This window comes from Python bivittatus, unplaced genomic scaffold, assembly GCF_059951505.1.
Source record: "Python bivittatus isolate LINGU-HERP-01145 unplaced genomic scaffold, Pbiv_v1 ctg000480_np1212, whole genome shotgun sequence".
Classification (NCBI taxonomy): domain Eukaryota; kingdom Metazoa; phylum Chordata; class Lepidosauria; order Squamata; family Pythonidae; genus Python; species Python bivittatus.
Genome location: NW_028277075.1, coordinates 47,985,049 through 48,006,738, shown reverse-complemented (window position 1 = coordinate 48,006,738; position 21,690 = coordinate 47,985,049). Strand labels below are relative to the sequence as shown.

The 21,690-nt window shown below is 37.2% G+C and overlaps 1 protein-coding gene across 1 annotated transcript in view; it reads left to right on the top strand.

Annotated features, from left to right (window-relative positions):
• KIF18A (kinesin family member 18A) overlaps positions 1-21,690 on the top strand; it is a 55,975-nt gene that overhangs the window by 6,387 nt on the left and 27,898 nt on the right. Inside the window, exons 5-11 of the mRNA XM_088145846.1 lie at positions 4,159-4,269; positions 5,087-5,284; positions 8,398-8,574; positions 9,582-9,656; positions 9,886-9,995; positions 13,511-13,679; positions 17,378-17,542. Coding sequence (XP_088001972.1) covers positions 4,159-4,269; positions 5,087-5,284; positions 8,398-8,574; positions 9,582-9,656; positions 9,886-9,995; positions 13,511-13,679; positions 17,378-17,542 — 1,005 coding nt within the window. The remainder of the gene's footprint in view (positions 1-4,158; positions 4,270-5,086; positions 5,285-8,397; positions 8,575-9,581; positions 9,657-9,885; positions 9,996-13,510; positions 13,680-17,377; positions 17,543-21,690) is intronic.

Genomic DNA, 21,690 nt, shown 5'->3' with positions numbered 1-21,690 from the left:
ACTACTTTTTCCTCTTCTTTAAAATCTTTCCCTTCTATTTAAAAAGTATTCAAGTTGGCCAACAATGATTTAAAAAAAAAAAAAAAGCTATGAACACAACCAACATTTCAAGGTTCAATTAAACATATATATTATACACATATTTTAAAAATCAGTTGAACAGAAGAACTAGAACTTGTTAGATAGAAAACTAAATTCAGAAAACCTAGGCCTTCATCTTGCAAATTAAAAGCATTGTAGCTAAATACAGTTTGGTTGGAGATGGGTTCCACCAAATGGGAGCAGCCATTAAAAAGACCAGCTTTCTTCTGGTTTCTGTCTCACTGATTGACGAATGGAATGTTCCAATGCACTGCAAGTCTTCCTTCCCCACCTTCGCAGACAAGGCCATACCAGGTATGGTTCAGTAGTTTCTGAATATGAATCTTCTCAACTAGAAGTGGTTTGAAGTTGAAACAGGTGAGGCAATGTTTTATTCAAAATGCTGAACTATTTCTGGAACAGCATGATCTGAAAAATTCCATTCCTGAATTGGTGAGTTTCGCGCATCCCTAATCTTTATATTGACTTCAGAAGGGACCAGAATCTTCAGTAGCCCACCCTATAACATGTTTCTGTGGGAAACTGAAATGAAAAATGGTAACCTGATTTTAGTTCTTACTCTAGAAATAGAAATTAACTAAAAAGGAAAACTGCAACTGAGTAGGATGAAAGACTCCCAGGAGAAAAATGCTGTGGTTGCGATCTTGTATCTGCTGTAGATTATAGAACATGGAATAATATCCTGATATTGCAAAGTTTATATACAAGTAGAAACATAGGTTAAAAACACTATTTTGAAAATGTTGAGGAAGATTAAAGAAAGCCTGTATAGTTAACAACATTCATGCTTTGCCTATTTATTTTTACAGAGGGACATTTAAAATGAAAGAACTGTATAAATATTTGCACTTACTGTAAGGTACAGGTGGGTTCATACTTTAGACCAGTGTCTCTTAAACCTTTTGCTCTCAGCACCCCTTCCCACTTTTAAAAATTATGGAGGACCTCAAAAGAACTTTTGTTTATATGGGTTATATTTATCAATATTTACCATGTTAAAAATTAAAATGGATGCATTTGTGGAATATTTATTTATTGCATCATGTAAAAATAATATTAAACCCATTAGATATTAGCATAAACAAAATAGTTTTCATGAAAAATCCTATATTTTTTAAACAAATAAAATGTAATAATGAGAAGAGTGACATTGTTTTAAATCTTTGCAGATATCTTCAATATCTGGCAAATAATTCTGGCTTTGCAAGCCCCCTGAGAGGTTCTTGGGGGTCCTTGGATGATACTTTAAGAAACACTCCTTTAGACCGACCCATAATATTATCTGGAATTAGCTTAATGTGTTGTGTAACACATGTGGCATATGAACCATAATTTATTACTTAGCTTTTGTATGATGGGGACATTGGAGCTTATTCAACAAATCATGTCTAAATAAGCCGCTGCTTAATGGAACATGAAATGTACATTTGGTATAAAGTTCATTTTGTGGAGGTGGGAAAGGGATAGAAAAGAAGGGGATGTTTATTGTTTTATTTTTGCAATCTTTCCATTTTCATAATTCTTGTATAAATTGAATGTTTGGTTTCTTTGGGGATATGTGCAATAAATGTCTTAAGGGGTGAAGTTTGATAATACAAACACAGTGATGAAATTTAGGAATCAAGCTATCTCTGATTACACCTGGACTCCTGATCTAAACAGTGCTCGGCTGTTGCTACCTCAAAATTATGTTTATGTGCCCATGAAATCAGCAAGAATCAGGTTCAGCTTGAAGGAGACTTCACATTTAAGTATGTCCTGATCCAAATTGCACACATGTGCAACTTTATGTCCAAAATCAGAACAGTTACTTAAATAAGTAGTAATTAATGCATTTTGGGAAAGGAAATAAGATGTAAACAATTACTGTACTCCCTTGAAAACATTTGAAAGACTAATGGACTTCTAAGTGGCCTGTTATCAAAAATGGTTGCTATGAGGCAATTATTTAGAGCTGACAAAATAAAACTGAAGAGCTTGGCTGTTATCAAACCATTAATCCCAAAACTGGGTTACTAAATTTTAAAATAATCAGGGATAGTTTTATTATTGTAGTGCTATTCTTACATTTGTGCTTATACTTGTGGTCTGCCCTCTCATCTCTTCCACTCCTGTGTTTCATCTTCCTGTTTGTGCTCTTTATGCTATTGCCACCCTATTGTGCATCTTAGCTTCTACAATCAGAGCTTTGGAGGAAACTGGCAATGGATTCAGAACCAAGAAATATGTCTTCTAAGCAATTTTCTCTACTATTGATGCCTTTGTATACATGTAGATGGGCAGATTTATAGCTTTTTGATTGCCTAATCCTGAATTTTAATGGACTGTAGTTGCCTTGTTCACCATCTGAGCAATACTGCAGAAATAGGCTATTTTTGCCTTCATGCAGTATATGGGAGATTTGGAAAGGACCTAGATTCAAAGGTATGTCCAATTCCAAACATTCATACTTATTTCTATCCAACCCAATGAAAGATATTTCAGGCTATTTGGGAGCTTTTACCCCTTCACAGAAACAAAACCTTTAAGTTGCTGGGCTTTTCAGAAACTTGACAATTACAGCTGCCAATTTCTGTTAGGATTGGAGAAGCCAGGGTTTGGTGGTGGTTTTGGTCAAGCCATCAAAGTCCCTTCAGGTCACTGCTAGGCCATGTGATACCCACTTCCATGTGCTTCCAAACCTTTTGCATACTGAGTTTGAGGAAAGCAGAGAGAATGAATATTGTACAATGTATACTTCATAATGTATTCCCCTTTCCATCCAGAGCTAGCTGTATGTCATAAGCTCTTAGAAGATTAATGTGGCCAGTGTCCTCTATTTTATGTATGCTGTTGCTTGCTCTTTATCTTTACTACTTCATGAGGAATTTCCAAAGCATGCTGAAATTCCTACTCCCCATTGTATTGACAGAGAGCCAGTTTGGTGTAGCGGTTGGCACCAGGCTAGAAACCAGGAGGTGGTGAGTTCTAGTCCTGATTTAGGCATGAAGCCAGTTGAGTGTCCGTAGGCCAGTTATTCTCAGTCCTAGGAAGGAGGCAGTGGCAAATACCCCACTTCGAAAAATGTTGCCAGGAAAACTGCAGGGTCTTGTCCATGCAGTTGTCAGGAGTCAAGACTGACTCAAAGACACCCCACCCCCAAATTTATTGACAGTTAATTTGGTGGCCATTTTGTGTGTAGGACTGAGAAAGCAAAAGACACCTGAAAATAGTTCAGGAATAAAAAATAGTGCAGTATGTTACAAAAAGAACCATTTTCAGAAATTTGGTCTTCTAGTGGCAGAAATTTTCTATGGAACAGGGAAGCAATAACAGCATGAATTTGTATGGCAAAACTACCTTTTCCCATATGAAACTAGTTAGATTTTTCTTCCTAGATCTCAGCTAGTGAATGTGTGCTGCTCATGTCAAATATTTACTTCAGTTTTTAAGGAGTGGTTATGACAGGGTCTTCTGAAAGTAGAACACTAAATCAATACTATAAACTTTGAGACAGTGGAATGAGAAACTTACATCCTTGCCATGAATTGACTTAATTATTTTTTATGATTTATTGTACATTTATGCTTTTGTCCCCTGTAAATGTTTAATTCTGGATCTCCGAATGCTCTTATTCATCTGCTTTAAGATGAATTTTAGGCAAACATTGATCTGACATAACCATCCAGCTATTATAGTCAGAATGAGTTACTGGTTTTGAACAGACATCATAGGAAGAGAGCTGTATTACTCTGTGATAGCCAAAAGTCAGAAGAATTCTGGTAATGGAGAAAACTATGCTTTTTTTCTAGCTTTTCCCTCCCAATATTATGCATTATTTTTGTATGTAATCTTTGGGCAGACACTGATGCTTGTGTGTACCAACAGAAGCTGGTTTGATAAGAGATATCATCTTACTTCCTTTGTATCGCTCATTCCCTGAGATAAGATGGTAACCAGAGACTAAATTTAAACTTTGTTTAAATTATTATTAGATATTGTGATAATGAAACTCCCTGATTAAAATCTTGAGAAGATTTACTAATTTCACTGTCTCTTTTCCTCAATCCTTGGCAGCCCAAATCTGCCGAAGAGATCTTGCAAATGTTGGATTATGGAAACAAAAACAGAACACAACATCCTACTGATGTGAATGCCTCCTCTTCTCGGTCCCATGCTGTCTTTCAGGTAAGATGAAACGGTAGATAAGGTGTCTGAGGATCTTAGATAACCTTTGATGCTTTGTGTAAAAGAGAGAAAGAACTCTCAGATTATGGTATGCCATTCCTAATAGCTTTGTTATTGGGAAGAGAGTTCCAGCTTGCAGAAATACTTGCTTTAAACCCTTTGTGCTAAATAGCCTTCAAGAGAAGAGCTTTCTAGTCTATTGAAGTATTGAGGCTGCTTGAAGAAATAAATGTCTCTTGTACTAATATTAGAGTAACATGATTTCGCAAACAGTTTTTTTTCCTGTTCATTATTTTTAATAAATGTGGTTTCAGCTAAAAACAGCTGGATCCTATACAAGTTTATTCCTGTAAAAATCCCATTAATTTCAGTTGGTCTTATTGCTTGTGAATCCTAGTCCGCAGGATTGCAGCCAACAAGCTCTCCAAGAAAATGTCATTTTAAAAAGCTTTCCAAATGTACTGTCCAACTCTTAGTTTGTGATTTTATAGTATACTACATTTAATTGTATTAGGTAATCATGAGTGGCACATGGGACAGACGTATCAGAAAATTTAATAAAGTTCATTTTCCAAAAGTGTTTTAATCTCAGGAATATCATCTAACATGAATTTTAATTCCATTATGCCATTAAATCTCCCACTCTTTGAATGATTATACAACACCCCACCTCCCATCCCTCCGATATCAAGAAAAGCTTAAGTTTGTGTGCAGTAATCAGTAACTTCTGTCTTCTAAATTTGTGTATATGGGGATGTTATTATATGGAACCTTTGCTAAATTGCTTCTTCTTTATTCTGTTTTTTTTTAATTTCAGATTTATTTAAGGCAACAAGATAAAACTGCAAGTATCAGTCAAAATGTCCGTATCGCCAAAATGTGTCTCATTGACCTGGCAGGATCTGAACGTGCCAGTGCCACAAAGGCCAAAGGAGCTCGCTTTAGAGAAGGGGCAAATATAAATCGGTCACTGCTTGCTCTTGGCAATGTTATTAATGCTCTGGCAGACCCAAAGGTCAGTAATATTTCCTTCCTCTCTCCCAGCAATGTTTTTGTTAAATTTCACATTAATCAATATGAGATGAGCTGCACAATCATATGTATTTATTCATTTGGATTATAATTGTCTGCATGGCGCATTTTTGAATGGGTCTAGGTGTAAGTCCCACTGTCAACAGTGGAGTTTCCTTATGCCTATTCAAAGAGAGAAATAATGGCATTACATCAATCGTTTTTGTATCTGGAAATTATACTTTTTTAAAATTATTTAATTGAGAAGGCTGAACTAAAGAATAACTAGCATAAGATGTTAGCTAAAAGGAGGTTCTCCCATGTCCTGGAAGGAACTCCCCAAACTAGTTCCAAATCAGCCACAGTTTTTTCCAGACATAATTCCCAGCTGTCACATATTTGCAAAGAATGGAAGGAAGGTTGATTGTATGCCTGCACCCTTCCTGAGCTACAAACTTGATGGGGAATCTGGACCAGAGGTTTTCTTTGTGTCAAGACACAGGACATCCTCAGCAGCCTAATCTACCATCCAGAGATTCACTCACATTTTCAATGCCTGGGTAGGGAAGTGAACCTTGATGTTAATTAATTTATCATGTAAATTCTCTGTTACTGGTGATTCATATTTTTGAGGTAAGGCAAAGCTGGGTATATCCTTTACAAGCAATGTTTTGGAACATGCAGGACTGTGTGTGAAGTAGCTTTTTTGAACTGATAAAGCAACCACCTCTTTTCCCAGGCACAAACAACTGCTTTGGAAGTTGCTCCTGGCTGTGCATGCCCTTTGCTGAGAAAAATACAAAATGAAGTGATTTTTCATGATTCAAAAAGAGATGCTTTTTATACATACTTGTGTATTCCAATTTTCTTGCTTTAAAGAGTTTGCATAGCCTTGCAGCGTTATAATAATGGGGCACTTTTTTTAAAATGATGAAATCTTTTAAAAATAAAATAGAAGTGAATAGACCATATTGCTTCCAGTAGATGGAGATCTAAAATGATATAAATACTGCACTAAGGCATAGTTAATTGATAACGTGGGTAACCAAGTCTGGAAAATTGTTTTTAGAAGGGAGAAGTCTTAAGGCAGCCTTTCAGACAGATTACTAGAGGGTATAGTCAGGCAGCTTTTAAGTCAACACCACTATAAACAGGCCATCACAAAGAAAGCTACACAAAAATAAGCCAAGTTTAATCGAATCGTTGTATTCAGCAAATTTATCAAGTCAGGTAGAATTGGTCAGGAGATACAGAAGGTGACTAGAAATCAAAGAGTCAAAGAATCAAGTTAAATAAGTCTGGATTTCAAAGCGCAGAATGGCAAGATAGGAAGTTACAAACATTATTTCCAGTAATTTGATCAGACCATTGTGTAACTTTGTGTACTGTGGAGGGCCGAGCTCTTCCAAGCTCAGCCAGCGCCCATTACTCCTGAGAAGCTGGGCCATATAGCCTTGCATTTCAGGGCTGTTTATCTTGCTGGGCTTCCACATGATGGCACTGTCACTCTCTAAAATTTATGTCTTGCAGTTCTGGTTCACACTCTGCCAAGGATGATGGAAAGGGGTCTGGTTTAGGTTGTATGCCAAGATTTAGTTCTCTACCTCTGGGGACTAAGCCTCCACTTCTTTTCCCTCTCTGAGTCTGAACTGGACATCAGTGACTGCAGTTTCCATCTTCCAGGCCTGGCTAGTGGGAGTTGTAGTCCAACACATCTGAAGTACAATATGTCTTAAATGTTTGTTAACAATAAAAATGCTTATTAATGAAAACACGCTATTTAAAGCAATTCAGAAAAAAACTGTAGTTCAAAATTGATGACCAAGAATAAAGGCTAATATACTGCTGAGCAGTGAGATATAATTTGTGTTGATTTAAATGGTTATTTCAAGATAATGTGTTGTCATCTGACAATGTTTAAATTAATATAGTTTACGGAAAATATAATTGTTCATGTTGAAGCAATGCCTGCAATTAGTTGATTATCTGTCAGTTATGACAAAAATTCTAAATTTTGTGGAGACAAATGCAGAGAATTATAAATTTAATGCTTAATCCCAAAACTATGCTATTAAAACTTACTTTTATGAACCTACTGACAGATTCACAAAACACATACGTTAGAGATATCTAATTAATTCTTTTCATGTAAAGAATGAGTTGACAAAGTTGGGGAAGTAGAACTGTTGAAAATTAGGGAGATAAAAAAATTGCCAACAGTAGAATAAAATCCTTGAGTTAATAGAAACAGAATTATAATATAAAATCTAATATATTTCATGGTTTAAATGAATAATTTTACTATGAACTATTATTATAGACTGTTTATTAAATGTATTTGAAGAAGCTATGAGCACCCCACAACATGTGATGACATGTTACTTATTGAAGTACAGTTTAGTTCTCTGCAGCGCAGGGCCTTTGTTTCCACATAGAGATTTCCATGGAAGCTAGAATACTGATAGTGTGGGGTTGTTGTTCACATGGAAGTGTTTATGTGTAAACCACACCTCCCCACTGCAGTCAGTTGCACTGCACCCATAGACAACTAGTAGTTTAGTGATGTCACAGCATGACACAGATAAAGGGTGTTCACCATTCCTCACGTATTGAGATCTACTTGGAAATATATTCGGGACTATTGTGAAACCTAGAATTGTGGCTTTGTGGCTGATGTGTTCAGCAGTTGTTACAATAATGATGCAGACCCATTGTGGTCCTTCATTCCCCACTCACTACAGATTGCTGCCTTCCTGCTATAATTAACAATTGGGAAAGATATAGAGAAGCAGCTGTTGTTGACTTTTACTATAGAAAGGCACAGGAAGGAAACTGCTGGAAGAGTAGGGGAACTTACTGGTTCCGTCCTAACATTTCTCATTTCAAGGATTTAGGAATGTAACGTGCTAACCTTTGATTTAATTAGAAGGAAAAATGGAGCACAGAATGGTGAGGATCAGCCAGGTGTTGTAAACAAGCAAAATTTTTCAAGATTTTATCACCTACTGCAAAATGTGCAATGTGGAACAGCTGTTCATAGTAGGTCTTGGTCTGAAGCTATAGTAATCTCAGCAAGCTATTAAACACCTCATATTTTGTGCTGGGATTTTTTTTCAGAGAAAGAATCAGCATATTCCCTATAGGAATAGCAAGCTTACTCGTTTACTGAAGGATTCTCTTGGAGGAAATTGTCGCACTATCATTATAGCTGCTGTTAGTCCTTCCTCTTTGTTCTACGATGACACATACAACACTCTTAAATATGCCAACCGAGCCAAAGACATCAAATCCTCAGTAAGTAAACTGTTCCACAATTCTTCGTGAATAATGGCAACTTATAAGCATTTTAAAATACAAGTAGTCCTCGGGTTAAGATTGCCCAGTTTACAGACACCCATAGTTAAGAACAGAGCCTATTGTAGCAAAATTCAAGTGAAATACACAATGATTTGAGTTAAATACACAATGGTTTGAGTTAATTACACAATACTACTTATACAGTATTACACAATAATACTGTTCTGGCTTACAGACAAAGTCGACTTAAGGCCAGACTTTGGGAATGACACTCGTTCTTAAACTGGGGACTACTTGTATACAGATGATTATATCTTTTGTGCTTATTTTAAAATAGTATATCAGTCAACCTGTAACACACTTCCAAGACAAAAATGCCATGCTTTTTCTGAAGTGACTGAAGATTTTGAATTGATTTACCTATTTATAAGCTAGAGTTTATATGCCACTCCAGCCCCAAAGGATTTATAGATCGTCTTACAGTGAGAAGGTTCAAAGCAAGTAAAATAATAAGATGTAATTAAATTAATTAAATAGCCCTGGTCATCAAGGAACAATTGGGGGAGGGGAGTCCTTAACAAGAAGTGTCTAATAACAATTCGCCCCATGAGTCTCTGGAAAAGCCACTTCTAATAGTCTTTCTTTCCTTCCTCCTTTTACTTGTTGTCCCTTCCCTTCCATCACAACATTCAAACAGTTCCTTGATATTCAAGATTCCACTTTCCTTCTCCACCACCCATTCAGTGCAATTCTCTGCCTTTCCAAAGAATTTCTTCAATCCCATGGGCCAATGGGATTCTGCCACATGTGTTTTGTGTTGCTTTTGTTTTGCATTGTTTCTTAGGGTTTGTTTGTCTTCAGGTACATTTATCTAGAACTCTTTTAATTACTGCTGTGTGATGTTTAGGTGATAACTTTTAAAAAGCACCGATAGCAAGGGGGAATATACTGTATTGCAATTAAAAAAGAGGACGATAATGATTTTTCTACTCTTCCCTCCACAGCTGAAGAGCAATGTTGTAAGTCTGGATAGCCATATAAGTCAATATGTCAAGATTTGTGAAGAGCAAAAGAAAGAGGTATGTCAGTTGCTATCGTTGTTAGTTATCATTAATATTTTTTTTAAATGTAAGAATATAATTAAATGTTGATGCTAATTACTATGCATTAAAATAACTACTGTACACCAAAGTTGAAGGAAATCTGGTGTCATAAGTTTGATAATGAAAGCTTAACAATTGTTTAACAAATTTGGAAAAAAATGTGCCCCAAGTTCCTCTGTTTTCATAAAACTATTTATTGTTTCAGATTGTAATGTTGAAAGAGAAACTGAGAGCATACGAATTGGAAAAAGTACCTGTTCCCAGTAATCAAGATACAGCTATTTGTACAAATCAGCAGCAGGTTGAGATATCAAGGTAGTACTTATGATGATTTCTTTTCAAATGTACAGCACAACCCATTCCTACATGTTTCCCTGGGATAATGAAGCATATAAATGCCTCTTTTGTTGTCAATGTTTGTTCTTGAACAGTGTGCTGTAATGTGCCTGGCTATTCTGTACAACAGAAGCCTCATCTTATACCAGGAGATGCAGTGCTGGCTATCAGCTTGGCTGGCTTCAAAAAAGGGTTGGACCAATTCATGGAAGTCATGGGGATCAATGGCTCTTAGTCTTGATGGCAGTGTGACTGCCTCCGAAGGCCATATGCCAAGGACCTAATGGGCTTCCTTATGCAGTTGGTTGGCTGCTGTGAGAACAGACTGCTGGACTAGATGGGCCAGGGGTCCAATCCAGCAGGGCACTGCTTATATTCTTATGTTCATCCATATTTCCGTAGTGCTATTTGGTGACCCCAACACTACCCAAGGCTGCATTGCCCAAGCTTGCAGGGGAAGGAAAACTTAGCTGTTACTTGCTAAATATGGTAAACTAATCATAGAGTCTAGATTCACATAACATTAAGAAGCTACAATGTAGCTGGCTATCATGGTTTTAGCATATTGTGTAAATAGAGCCATTGCCACTGTTTTTCTTGATTGCCTTAATAACATCAAGTTCATTACTGCCAACGCTCACCCAATGGTACAGATTGAATCTCTGTTCCAGGGACTAACAGGCCCCTGTTTGGCTATTTCAGTGTTTAGAAGCAATATGACTCCCTTATTTAAACAGTTATGTTGATTTTTATTTATTTCCAGGATTAATTCAAAGCCATATTTTTAAAACCGTTTACCACTGGGAGTAGACTAGGCATCATCTTCTCCCATCTAAACCTTCTCACTTGTTGCCCTTTTTCATTCTTAGGACTCCCTTTCGAGGGATTTTTAATCTTTTTTTTTTTTTCCTTTTTACCAAGTTTTGATCACATTGTTCATGTCTTTTTTATAAGAGTACTATTGCACTTAATTCTAGTGGAAATAATGTTAATGGTTTATTTTATTAATACTCTGATATTCTTTTGTTATTCTTTTGCTTGTGTGTGAATTACAATGTTTCAATATTTAATAGGCTTTAATTGCCATACCCTTTTTTGAGGAAAGACGCAGCTGAAGTGTGTTTTTAAAAGACAGCCCTTTGAATTTCTAGAAATCTAATAGAAAAATAGCAGCAGAATGCATAAGGAAAGTAAGGTACTAAATTCATGACCAGGTATTTTGAGAAATTAAAAATGCAACTGCATCACCTCTTCAGGTTTTTTCTCAGATGCGGTGCAGTCAGAATGCAGAAGTATTCTTCTGTTAGCCAGGCACAGAAACATAATTTTGTGTTACAGCAACATTGTATAGCTATTTTTTTAATTTAAAAAAATAGTTATTTCAAAGTGGGAGTTTTTAAAATGCCATAATAGAGATTGTGCGTGGGTGATTTTACTGTTAAAAGAAATAAAGACTTCTAAAAAAGGGGGATAAAAATACATTGGAAAATTATGTGGGGTAAAACTGTATATAACAAGGCAACTTTTGTCACTTTTTTCTGGATAATAAACACATTAAGTAATTTTAATTCATTGTATTTCTGGGATGTTTTAACTAGAGCTGTGGTAACTCCATATATAGAAATGATCCCAAGGGGAGGATCATAGGAACTAATTACTGTGTGTGAAACATCTCAGTTTTTACAATAAAACCTTCCCATGGTAACCAGCACTTTAATACTCCAATTAAAGGGTCTTTAACCTTTCTGTTAAAAACAGTTAAGAAAGACAGAATCGTTAAAGCATAATAAATCAAAGTTCTAAAATATTTGGTTTTTTTCCTTAGTAGAGGCTCTGAATTCTTAGAACTTTTAGAGCAGATACTCTATTTTTCCTTAAATATGGAGCTGTTCAGTAGTCCCATCTTTAAAACACGTTACTTATTTTTAGGGCAATCCTACGGCCCTGGGACAGTGTTCTAAGGACCACTGTGTGGGCTGGATTTCTGCCTCAGAAAGGAAAATTCAGGCTTAGATTACCCCTTTAGTTTCCCTCCCAACCTTCAAGGCTGGAGTTTACTAAGGTCAGAAATGTCTAATTTTGGAAAGCCCCCAAATGAGGTATGATGGGAGGGCAGGCTGGCAAGCCTGAAGATACTTTAGATTCTGAGGCAGAAATCCAACCCACACAGTGGTCCTTAGAACAGTCCCAGGGCCATAGGATTGTCCTAAAGATAAGTCACGTGTTTTAAAGATGGGACTACTGAACAGCCCCATATATAAGAAAAAACGAGTATCTGCTCTAAAATGTAAATTATTTTGTTTCCATTGCACCGTACATGACCTGGCCAAATGTATTTCATTGTATGCAATGAGGAGATACTCCCACCCATCAATAAAAGAAGAAACTTCCATTGGTTGCAGCCAGCAGGATTGCTGGCAGGCGTTCTCAGAGTTGCTGCAGGAACAACTTTAAAGTACACTGGAGTACAGCATTTGATTATTCTTTTATTTTTTTACTGGATAAATATAATACATATATAATTCTTTTTTCACCATTGAGGAGGGAAGTCCTAAAAGGGAAATTTTGATGATGGTGTCATTGTATAGTCAATCCACCTTCAGTCACAGTATGATCTTCCAGCTGAAGAACAACGTTTTAGAAAAACAATTGATATCACTGCTTATCCAAAACATCCATTTCCCCTTCCTTTTCACCTTTTACTTAACTTTGTTATCACATCTGAAAGAGTTGGAGGATCAGAGGGCACAGTCAACCTTTTCCTTGTGTTGGAAGAAAGGCTCCTGGACAACTAAACAACCAGTAGTTATTTCCTAGATACTTAAATGTGTGATGTGTATGACCAGAAGAGGAGGTCAACACAGCTCCTAGGTTAAGCTATATGATATTATGGAATAGGTAGTTGCTTCTTCATAGGATCAAGGATCAACACATGGTCATAACTAATATGATGTGGCTTCTGTTTATAAGAATTACTGTTACAATATTAACCTGTCTTGAAGAGAGTGTTTTAAGATTATAATCCTGAAAGGTACATCATTCTTTAAAGATTAATGGGGGAGATGGGTGGCATACAAATTTAATAAATAAATAAATAAGATTTTCATCTGCAATTCCATACCTTCCCTACTTTCCACCTTAAAAAGATAGAATGGTCTGTATAGAGCCAGGGAGGGGTAGAGGGTGGGGTATTTTAAAAAAGTTTCAATACCTAACAATAGGTTCCTAGTATTAAGCTAGGAAGGTTATGAAAGAACTATACAGATGTCAAAGTGGTAATTAATATTTGATCTTCAGTGTGTGCCTCCTGAGAAAACAAATTTCTATCTGAAACTTAGAAATTTTAGTATATATCACAGTAATATTAGAATTAACCAATGATGTTTTAACCTAATCCTTTTTAGAAACTGTAGAAGCTGTAATGCAATTATTTTGTTTTCCCCAACATGTGCTATTTCTGCAACTGGTTTTATTGATATAAATGTTTGGGGCAGGTTAAAAGAAATTTTGAAGTGTGTGTTTGCAAATCGAGAGGAAATAAGGAAAGAGTTCCTCAAGTTTGAACTACAACTAAAAGAAAATGCCCTTAAAACACATTATCAGAAACGTTGCCACGAACAAATTCAGATAGCATTCTCATGCTCACCAGAAAGATTTGAAAAGGTAAGCAATTTATACAACAGATCTGCTATCTTTCTTTTTATGTTTTTAAAATGTTACTATATTTAATGTCTGGGAGCCAGTTTGGGGTGTGTGTGTGTGTGTAAATAAGTAAAGCATGTGGTTCTGGTTCTGATCCAGTGGGTCTGCTTGCTGAACTCACATAACATTTTTCTTATTTACTAGAGAACTGAGGGCATTCAGATCAACATCCATACTAAAAGCTTGTATAAAAAGTGTTTCAGGGGCACATTAGCATGGCTTCCCCTCCCTCATATCCCAAATTATCTCACTGTCCTCTGATATCTAAATAAGAGATTTTCTAATCCCGTCTTCCTATCCTGATGCCCTGTCTACTCATCTGCTTATGTTTTTCTCAGACCCTTCTTCTTTCTTCACCATTAGTGATCTTTTATTCCAGTGATTTTCAATTTTTTTCAAGTTGCAGAACCTGTTAGTTAAAAGATTTTCCAGAACCCTCGATCAAAAGGATAAGCAGTAATGACAGAAAATTGGCAACAAAATGAAACATAAACTGTTTATAATAAATACAAAATTAATGTTTCAAAAGTACACAAAAATAAAATTTGGATTTCACAATTATTTGGGAGGTTGATGCTTTAAGCGAACAAATCAAAACTTTGGGCACTTATCCTGTTGTTACCCAAAATGTATGAAACGTTATTTTCTTCTTATGGACATCTGGACATTTTCTTTTGAAATACTCTGGCCTTCAGATCTTTCAGATTGGAATGTTTGGTTTCCAGATGTCTTGCTAATTTTGCAAGATTCAGGCTACTATTACCCAATACTTGCTTGCATTCAACATGTAGTCCACTTGGGTTGTCTTTCTTGCCAGTCCATGTAAAACCAAAGCTGATAAAGTTCTGATCCTAGTTCTGTTTCTTACTGGTCCTTGAGCTTAAATTCTCAAAACTTGTCCCATGAGAAGCAGCCCCAGCACCACTGGAATTTGTTTTGCTTTTTCTGTTCCAACTGCTATTGTGCCAGTTTTTATCCAATGATCCACATCTGGAAAAATATTTATTAGGCCTAATCAAAGAATAAAAAATAATATTCATATACTAAGGGGTGTATATCAGGATGGGTATTGATGGCATAGATTTTTCCCATTCTGAACGCGTAGGTGAAACTACTTCCTCCTGCCTGCCTTCTCATGTATGTTTACTCCAGAGGAAGTTGTACTCCAAAGGGATTTGAAGCACACATGCACTGTGGCCAAGCACTGTAATTCTAAGCTTTTTCAATTAATCCCCACACAGTTCAGTGTGAATTTATTCATAAATAACTATTCTATTTATTAAGCAGACCTCTTGCAGACATGTCCGCAATGTGGAAATGATCACCATGATAATTCTTACAGAGATAGAAATGTTTGTTGGAGCTTAGAGGCAGGTAAGGGGTCACGTTTTGTTCCTGTGCATTTGATGAAGGCAAAGCAGCCAGTACCTCCTGAGTGGAGCCCTTGCAAATGTTGGTGACATATATGGGTAGTCCTTGTTTAGTGACCACAATTGGGGACAGCAACTCAGTCATTAAGTGAAGCAGTTGCTAAGTGAAACCATGCCTTGCTTACAAAATTACTTCAGCTTTGCTTTACAGACCTGTGACGGTTGTAAATGCAAGGATTGGTCACAAAATTACTTTTTCATCACTGTCACAACTGTGAACAGTCGGTAAACAAGGACTACCTGTAGCCACTGAGAGAAGAGCAGCATCAAGGCAGAAGTGGGTGGTTGAGTGTATTTGACAATTTTTTTTCCCCTTAGTCTTCTGTCCTCACAGAACCCATTCAAGTCTGCAGAACCCAGCCTGAAAAAAACCTACTTTCTCTTATCTCTTATTTCACTTCCCATTATCCTTCTCTATCTGTGGGTCTTTCTTGAAAGGTAGCTCCCAAGTCAAACTGCATTTTCACTGACTGCTATTCTGTGATTCAATCATCTTAGCAATTCACTGCTCTATTTTTTTCATAGCAAGTCTCCAATAACTGCAAAGAAAAAAAAGGGGGCTTCGGGCTGAGCTGCTAGTTTTTACTGGGTATATATGCAAAGATTTTTGTCTCCTTGTTTTTTAAATTATATTAGTAACCTTTTTTATTTTAATCATGCTTTATCTGAAAAACCAGTATGACTTGAGCAGATTGTATGCAGATAAATTTCCATTATGTAGCAGTTAACCATCAGTGTCAATTTTCGAATTTCAGCTGTAAACATTTTTTATGTTCTGCCTTTCATTTCATCTGTTTTCAATTAAGAATAGCAGTAGCTTTCTAAAAATGAAGGGTTACTTTTTTTTCTGCTGCTACACTAAGAACGAAATCTTTTAGAAGCTGAAATGAAGAGAAATGCAGGGAAGCGTTATTCTTTCCATAACCTTTATTCTTAATAGTTAACTGTGTCTTTAACTATGGGGCAAACTTTCTGAAAGATATCTTGAGGCAAGAGAGAATAATGTAATAATAAGTTAATGTAAAGACATATTTATCCTTTTGGATTTGTGTCAAAGACCCAGCTGAATTGCTTTAACCATCCATGCTATTAGTGGATTGAAAAGCTGTGAACTTAATTACAGGTAGTCCTCGACCTATGACCATTTGTTCCACAACCATTTGAAGTTACAACAGTGCTGAACAAATGGTGGTTACGATCATTCCTTGGAGTTCCAGCTGTCCCAGCATCCCCGTGGTCACGTGATCGCAATCTGGGCACTTGTAACCAGTTCGCTCTTGCAACCAGTTACAGTGCCCTGTGATCAAGTGATTGCCATTTGCAACCTTCCCTGTCAGCTTCCCCAGAAAGTCAGTGGGGAAGCTGGCAGGAAAAGTCATAATTCGCTGAGGTAAGTATGCCCCACCCATGCAGCCCCCCAGCCCCTGTGCGCTCACACTGCGCCAGTCACTTGTGCACCCTCCCTGACCTCACCATGCCTCCCTCACACCTGCACCACACTCTTATGCACCCACCCCTGCATACCCCCTCACTCCCTCCCCCGCCCCACAGCAGCCACTTACCTGCCTGCTGGCCTGGGACTTACAACTTCCTGGCAGCTTCCCCCACTGATTTTCATGGTGGGAAGCTGGCAGAAAGTTACCTCGCCTAACGATCATGGGATTCGGTTAATGATGACAACCGGGATTGCAGGAATTGCTGTCGCTAAGCAATGCAGTCTCGCTTTACAACTGCATTGCTTAACAATGGAAATTCCAGTCCCAATTGCCATCATACATTGAAGACTACCTGTAGATGGTACCAGTGCTCTATTCTGCCAGATATAGCAATCTAACCTTGTTAATAATGTGCAAATAACAGCATGTAACATGTTGACATACTTCTGAATTTCCCTATTTCTAAAGTCATTGTTGATAGTAAATGAAGTAGCATTTGAGAGGGAACACTGGGTTTTATTCAGTTGCCACTTTCAGACAGCAAAATTAGAAAATACCGATTCTCCTTTCCCAACACATCCCCAAATCTATTTCAGATGGCTGGAGAGATAGGAGAACAAGAAGCTCCCTGGATGATGTTGAATCTAATCTCCTTTAATAACATTCTGTAAGGCAAAATAAAATATGGTGTCATCTGGCAGGACAATGTGCTCTGTTTGTTTTCAGTAGTAACCACGCTTCTGTTATCTAGCTGTGCCCTTTGTCCTGCAAAGTTAAATTTCTTATATTATAGGCAACTGGGAGACATGATCACCGGCTTGCTTTACTTAAAACTCGCCGTTTGCATCTAGAAAAGAAAAAAGAAGAGGAATCTAAATGTTTTGAGGACAACACAAATTGGTTGCATAGGTTGGAGAATGAAATGCGCCTCCTGGGTCAAGATGGTCACATTCCTCCAGTAAGCTGCTTCATTTGTTGTTTGTTTGTTTTGTTGTTTTTGTTTCTCAGCATTATGTTACAGACCGTCCCCAGTTTGAGAACGGGTTCTGTTCCCAAGGTCTGTCCTTTGGTCAAATTTGTATGTAAGACGGAACAGTATTATTGTATAATACTGTATAAGCAATATTGTGTCATTAACTCGGACCACTGTATATTTAACTCAAATTCTGCTACAGTAAGCTCCGTACTTAACTATGGATCATACTTAAACCAGACATTCTTAATCTGCAGACTACCTATATCTATAGAATTTATATGCTTCCAACTCCATACAAATTCATGGTGGCTTACAACAAAACTAAAACACCTACAGTATAATATACTGTAAGTATATAAGTAATAAAACCTGCATGATTAATCTGAAATACCATCAGTATCACTAAATTAAAATGACCATGGCAAGAATAACACCCTCATAGCATTAATATTAAATTATAAACAACATTCCTGTACCCATCAGAAATAATAGTATAAAATAACTATTAATGATATGAAGAGCAGGTGGTTTTAATGTTTAACCAATCTTAGCTGATCTTTATCCTGCACTGTATTTTTTTTTGGGGGGGGGGAGATCAGCTTCTTTTATATGCACTGAAAGTAAGCATTTTTCCACCCATAAATTGGAGATAAACCATTAGCTGTAAACAATCATCGTCTTTTATGACTGACTCTAATCACAGCTGTGTTTACTTATCCTGAAGATTCTTGCAGTGCTGAACTACAGAGACAGCTTTACCATGAGAGTTTGTGGACACTTTTTGGTTATGCTGTAGAGGAGCTGTGTGCTTATGACCTATAGAATGCCCCTATATGAGTTTCAATAGTAATTCTCTAATAACATCCTGCAAGGGGTGGGATATTGGATGCAATGTCTCCTTCCAACTCTATAATTCTTTGATTCGAAGTGATTTTAGTTTTTTAAGCTGAAAAGAGTCCACTATTATAGGAACCACTAATTAGCGAAGGGATAGGAGAGCATTAGCACAAACCCCATTGATAAACAGATTGAAGTAATGCTGGTGATTTTGGTAAGGCATTCTTGGAAATGGATAGTTGGCAGCAGATTGCGGGCATTATTAAATATGACTTAATGGGATAAGCTTCCAATAGGGTCAAATAAATGAAATAAATCCAAGTTGTATCCATACTGTATTAACCAATGTTTAGCCATTGCGATATTTTATTTGTCATGTTAGGCCAAACCTTCCATCTGTACCTACTTCATCTATACAATGCCAGCAGGCAAAGCTACACCACTGCGATTCATGTATTGAGTTTATCCATTTCTGTAACATCTGAATAAAATTTGAGAGTTTACTATTGGAACAGCTATCAATATAGGGAGCTTCTGGGCTCATCATTGGACAGCACTGCACCCTGAATATAGGAATTCTCTCTGCATGTTTCTGTATGTGCCAGTAATTCTTTCCCATGAAAGTGCAATACAATTGACTTCTAGCAGTGTCTGTTAAGAAATAACAAAATGTGCAAGTGTCTGTTGGGGTGGGTGGGGGGACAGTACACCAAAATGTATTGCTTAATTGAAGATAAAATAGTGCTTCTCATATTCTGGCCTATAGTTCAAGAATTTGATTTAGAAAATAAATCTGCAAGAAGACAAGTTGGAGAGGAATGTAAATTATTGAAAATAAGAGGGCAGGACCTTTTGAGTCAAAATCACTAGAGTCTGGCATTTGATATGACATTGAATTTTTCATCAGTTATTCAAAACAATAGCTATTTTAGTTAACTATATAACTTAAACTTTTGCAAATATGGGTGTGTGTGTGTGTGATGCAGTAAGAAGAAAATGCTGTATTATCTGTATTAGGAACATTCAATAAAGTATTGTTTTGTTTTGCTACTTGAAAAGGTTTCCATTAGGACAGTTCTGAACTTCACTGAATAACAGTTGACTATGACCTGATTTGCACTAAAGCAAAACGTAACCACTCTAATCATGATTACTGGCTCTTTGGGACTGAAGTATTATTCTTTCTTTTAGGGGTTAGCAACTTGGCATACAAAAGTGAAAATGTCTGTGATAAACCTTACAAAAACGTAGTGCTTCTTTTTGCTTCTTCAATTTGCCCCTCCTCCCTTGCCAAAAAGCACTAACTGTTATAGTGGGAAAAGGGGGGCTTTCCTGCTGAATTTTAGCACTGAGGTAGTTTGGCAGACTGCAGGTTAGTGTAATGGGAAGAAGGAATGACCTTGAGGAACAAGAAGAAAAGCCACAACCAAGACAGCAATCAGATCCACAGTAGAAATGTAATTTGAGAAAGCATCTCAGACTTGACCCCTCCCTTGTCCTCACAGAGATAAAAGAATTGAGGGAGGAAGCACACTGATACTTGCAAGACTGATGTCAGCCCTTGGAGGTAAACCAGACTAGGAAACCAAAGTTATGAATGCTAATACTACTTTTATTATAAGATTATAGTACAGAATCTTGCAAGTCTAAATGCACTTCCCACCCCCTCCCTTTCGCTTTGTGAGAACAAGGGAGGATCAAGTCTTGGTTGCAGCTCTTCCTGTTCCTCAAGGTTATTCCTACAGTTAGAAGGCAGATGTGGCTCTCAAGCCATAGGTTTCCCATCCATGCCTAGTTTAACAGAAGGTCTGAATGGGGACTTGGGAATGTTATTCACTACTAACCCAATCAAGAAAAGAAACCAAAATATGGCATAGTTTCTCTCCCTGAGTTGTTCCAAAAAATAAGCTATAATCTCAATTAGCTTCATGTATCATGCAAGCCAGGTCTATAGTGGACTCTTATAATAAGCTGCTGTCATTTGCTCTCTATGGAAATCTTCACAGGAAAAGGTGAAAGATGCATACAATTGGAAGAAAAAAAAGAAGCAGGTTGCATTCTTCAAACAGTAGAATGCTCTTTAATGAAGTTTATGTATTTTGTCACTACTGAACTGGTGAACTATTTTTCAACATATAGAAATAAATTGAAAGCACAATAGCTATGATTTTTTAAAAAATGCTTGAAATATAATATTGCCGTTCTAAACGTTAGTGTTACTGTATGCATGATGCTGCTGCCCTCAGGAACAGCATCCTTCCCTCCCCCAAGTCTGCACAGCCCCATCCCTGCTGTCTTTCAGGAAATCTTTAAAAAACAGACTTTTCAAGCAGGCCTGGGCCAGGGTGAATTTCTGAATCTGCATTACAGAGGAAATATTTTGATTCTTTCTGTATTTCCCTGATGCAGTATCTTGTTCTTTTGGGTTTTTTATGGGTTTCTTTTTATACAGTTTTTATATGTTTATTCACACACACACATGCCTCACAATTAGGTGGCCTATAAATCAAATAATATATGGTAATAGTGTGTGTGTGTGTGTGTGTGTGTGTGTGTGTGTGTGTTTTAACTGACATCATGTTGAAGGGTGTTCTCCTGTAATCCTTTTTCATTTTCTACCATCAGAGCGAGTTCTTCACTTGGCTTTGCCTGGAAAGTTTCTAGGCATCAGCACGTGGGCAGTGTTTCCACTTTTGTCTATTCTCTCGGTCTTCCTTGATCTAGTTACCAGTTTACACTCATTTTCTTGACAATAGTCCTCAACTTTAGATGGGCTTCTTCACAAGTCAAAAAATTATCAGGACTTCTTGTTTGCGTTTTTATCTTTGAAGACACTAATTCAGTTGTTCTCACCGTGCTTAGTTTTAACCAGGTTTAGGCAACCAATATCGTCCTTCAGGCCCTTGCCGTTGACCAATTTGGCTGGAAATAATGTGAATTGTCCAAAATATCAAGAGGTTCTCTGGCTTTCGCCTTGTATCAGGTCTGCCTGTCCACGCTTAGATTAAAATGTTCTGCTATTGTGGAATGTTGCCCAACTTTCCTTGTTATATAATAAGGTTCTGAGTCATGCAAGGATGTCCCTTGGGTACAGTCACGAAGTCTAGACGGCAGCCACGATCCTGCGATTGACGCTTTGCCTGTTTTTTATGTGCCACAGAGTTTCAATCGCACGGTCTCAGCCACCTTCTGGACTTCTTTGATCACGCTCGGTAGGCGCTCTTGGAGCCATGCCCACTCTTGGAATAAATGAGTTACCTGGCTATTATAGTTGCACTTTGATACTTTTCAGC